The sequence below is a fragment of the Sinocyclocheilus anshuiensis genome, unplaced genomic scaffold (assembly GCF_001515605.1).
Source record: "Sinocyclocheilus anshuiensis isolate Anshui unplaced genomic scaffold, SAMN03320099.WGS_v1.1 scaffold320, whole genome shotgun sequence".
Lineage (NCBI taxonomy): Eukaryota > Metazoa > Chordata > Actinopteri > Cypriniformes > Cyprinidae > Sinocyclocheilus > Sinocyclocheilus anshuiensis.
In genome coordinates, this window is record NW_015554092.1 from 445080 (window position 1) to 449009 (window position 3930).

Sequence of the window (3930 nt, forward strand, 5' to 3'; positions counted from 1 at the left end):
ACACTCACACACACACACACACACTCACACACTCACACACTCACACACTCACACACTCACACACACACACACGTGTGTATATATATATATATATATATGTGTATGTATGTATGTATGTATGTATGTATAAAGTTGGTTCCCATGTATATATATTTATGTATGTATATATACACATACACATATACACACACACACACACACACACACACACATGTATGTATGTATATATAGGATGTATTAGGGATGTAACAATATTATCAATATTGAAATATCGCGATTGAGGTGTTCTGTTGTTGGATGTAATGATGAACATAGCAGTCGTCATTTACTCCCGACATCTGAGCCGCTGAAGACGCAGTGGATTACGTTTGTTTCTGAAGGGAATGCGCCCCCGATCTACATAAATGTGTGTATGTTTGCGTGAATCATTCGTGATCCAGCTTCACCTCCAGAAGACGTGAGTGTAAGGTTTTTTTTTAAGAATCTTTGCAAATCGCCTTTCCTAATAATGTGCAAGTTAGTAAGTTTCACGATGAATGTGGCTAAAGTTAAGAGTCTCTCAGAGAAAGAGAGAGGGGGGGTGAGCAGAGCTCATTAGCATTTAAAGGGACATGCACCAAAACGGCTCGCTGTTAAAAACATAATTGTTTTTAAAGGGGAAAAAAGGGTGTTGTTTTACACTACCATTGAGAAATTTTAACCAAAGTATGTTATAGACTTTTTATTAAGACCCTAAAGAATCATATCAACTTGTGGAAAATGGGCATCTGATGACTCCTTTAACGCCACAAGACAGTTTGCGCTGGTGCAATCTGTTATTAAAACTGGCCCTAAGACTAAAATTGAAAATAGCTGATAAAAATTGACACTACCTGCAGGATGCGCCGAGCGTCCTGGATATGGATGCGGCGTCCGGGGTCGGGCTCCAGCAGCAGGTGCGCCAGTCTCTGCAGGCCGGGTGAGTAGATGGAGGCGGCGGGGATCGGCGGCAGCTCGTCGCATCTGTAGTCGCATTTGCCCGGCGTGGCTTCGAACGGGTTACGGCGGTGCAGGAGCTCATAGATCAGGATGCCGGTTTGAAACTCGTCAAATTTGCGGTACTGCCCAGCCGAGACGATCTCAGGTGCGAGCCGGGCGTGATCCCGCTTTAGAAATTGGTCGTCTGCATTGAGCCGTTTCAGCTTCGAAATCACAGTAATAAATTACATTTTAAAACATATTTAAATAGAAAACAGTCATTTTAAATAGTAAAAATATTTCACAATATTACTGTTTTTGCTGTACTTTGTACTTGTACTTTTAAAAAAACGTACTGCTCAAAAACTTTTGATATTTGGAATAAAGATTTTTACACGTTTTTAAAAAAAAAGTCTTTAAAATTCAACAAGGCTGCATTTATTTTAACAAAAATACTAGAAATACTTGAACAAACATACTAGTAAATACTAGAGGTCGACCGATGTATCGGTTTTGCCAATTAATCGGCAACAATAGTTGATTGGCGGAACTATCAGTTATCAGCAAAAATCCATGCTACGATAGTTTTTCCTGGTTGCGTCCGTTGCTGGAGCAGCTGAAGCTACGCTGTCATTATACAGTATGAGAGCGAGTATACCTGCGAGTTTTTTTTTTGCCCGGTGTGTGACTGCCGTCTTATGTTATTTTGATTAGATAATCATCAAGTGTTCTAGAATAGAAGCAGTTAAACTGTGAGAGTACACATACAATATCCATATGTATGTCATTTCAATGCTATGGCCTTTGTGTAGATATTTAAAGATGACCATCTTTAGATATGAATTGGTAACACTTTACAATAAAGAATCCATTTGTAACAGTAACTAATATTGATACAAGCTGTAGAATAGAAGTAGAGTGTGTTAATTTAAACATTTACGGATATATTTGTAAATTTTGAAGTTGGTTTTGTTAACATGAATGAACTATGAACTAACTTTAATGATCAATATATAATTAATATTAATACTTTTATTCATTTACAAAGTATGGTTCAGTACTTTTTTTAAATAGTAGAGCACTATTTTAGTTTCCATTCAGTATAATTTGAAAAACTATCAGTTGATTAATCGGTATCGGCCAGTGTGGTCCAACCTAGCTATCGGTATCGGTAAAATCCACTATCGGTTGACCTCTAGAAAAAACAATAATATTGTGAAATGTTATTAATAACAATTATTCATAATTACCCCATCCGCGTCGCTTGGCCTTGGGGTTTTTTTTTTTTTTTTTTTCGACTAAGCGACTATTACAATTTTGGCCGACCAAGCCTCTTCTGGTCAACTAACGGTTAGTCGACTATTAGGGGGCAGCCCTAATAATTAATATTAAGACTGTTATTAATTTACAAAGTATGGTTCAGTACTTTTTTTAAATAGTAGAGCATTATTTTAGTTTCCATTCAGTATAATTTGAAAAACTATCGGTTGATTAATCGGTATCGGCCAGTGTGGTCCAACCTAGCTATCGGTATCGGTAAAATCCACTATCGGTTGACCTCTAGTAAAAACAATAATATTGTGACATGTTATTAATAAGCATGATTCATAATAACCTGGTCTGCGTCGCGGCGCTTGGCTTTGGCGAAGCTGCTGATGAGGAGGCGCGGGAGGCTGTGCTGCTGTGGATCTGGACGTTGCACCAGCAGCAGGTTCTCCATGCACAGATCTCGATGCGTGACGCCGTGCGCTTTCAGATGCTCCAGACCCGCGCACAGCTGCAGCAGCAGAAAACACACGCGGCGCTCGTAAACCTCCGGCTGCGCGCGGTGGAACGACTCCCACTCGCGGACGAAATCTGCCACGCTCTGGTGCGGGACGTCCCGGGTGATGACCACCACGCACTCCTGCTCGGCCGGACCGCTCTCCTCGCTGGGTAGCATGCTCCGCGGCACGCAGGCGATGAAGTGACCGCGGTCCTGCTGCAGATTGAAGTGAGACGGGATGCTCTGCTGCACCGAAAGACCGTACAGATGAACCTGCTTACTGTCCGGAGCCTGGCCTTTACAGATCTGACCAACACACAGAGAAAACAGACACGCTATGATGTTAAATGTTAATTCACAATTTCCTTACCATAAATAAAATATATATTTGGAATAATTAAGAATTTTTTATATTTTTAAATAAAGCCTTTTATGTTCAGCAAAGCTGCATTTATTTGATAATAATATTGTGAAATAATATTAATAACAATTATTAATAAAATTGATCTATTATTAAAAGCTTTCCATTAGTATTGTTTATTATTATCAATATTTAAAACAGTTTTTGCTGCTTAATATTTTTGTGGAAATATTTAATTCTGGATTCTTTAAAGAATATAAAAAAACTACTGTCACTTTTAATCAATTTAATGTCTTTGCTAAATAAAAATAAATAAATAAATAAAAAATAAATATATATATATAAGGACAAATTAAATTGATATAAATTGGCAGTAAAACATTTATAATGCTACAAAAGATTTATATTTCAAATATACGCTGTTCTTGTGAACTTTCTATTCATCTGTGAATCCTGAAAAATAAAATGTGTTACAGATTCCACAAAAATATCTGTTTTCAACATTGATAATAATCAGAAATGTTTCTTGCGCAGCAAATCAGCATATTAGAATGATTTCAGCGGTTTATAAATGCAGCCTTGGTGAGCAGATGAGACTTCTTTCAAAAAAACGTATTTATTCCAAACCTTTGACGGTTAATTTACAGTATATATGTGACTCTGGAGCACAAAACCAGTCATAAGGGTCAGTTTTTTTGAAATTGATATTTATACATCATCTGAAAGCTGAACAAATAGATTTCCATTGATGTATGGTTTGTTAGGATAGGACAATATTTGGCCGAGATTCAACTATTTGAATATCTGGAATCTGAGGGTGCAAAAAAATCTAAATATTGAGAAAATC

At 37.4% G+C, this 3930-nt stretch overlaps 1 protein-coding gene across 1 annotated transcript; it reads right to left on the reverse strand.

The window, feature by feature from the left end:
* Positions 1 to 732: 732 nt before the first annotated feature.
* Positions 733 to 3082, reverse strand: LOC107669294 (tyrosine-protein kinase SgK223-like). Its single transcript, XM_016461465.1, has 2 exons — positions 2573 to 3082; positions 733 to 1181 (listed from the first exon to the last, which is right to left on the reverse strand). The coding sequence occupies exons 1-2, from the start codon at positions 2897 to 2899 to the stop codon at positions 837 to 839; spliced, it is 672 nt and encodes a 223-aa protein (XP_016316951.1). The 5' UTR covers positions 2900 to 3082; the 3' UTR covers positions 733 to 836.
* Positions 3083 to 3930: the final 848 nt, after the last annotated feature.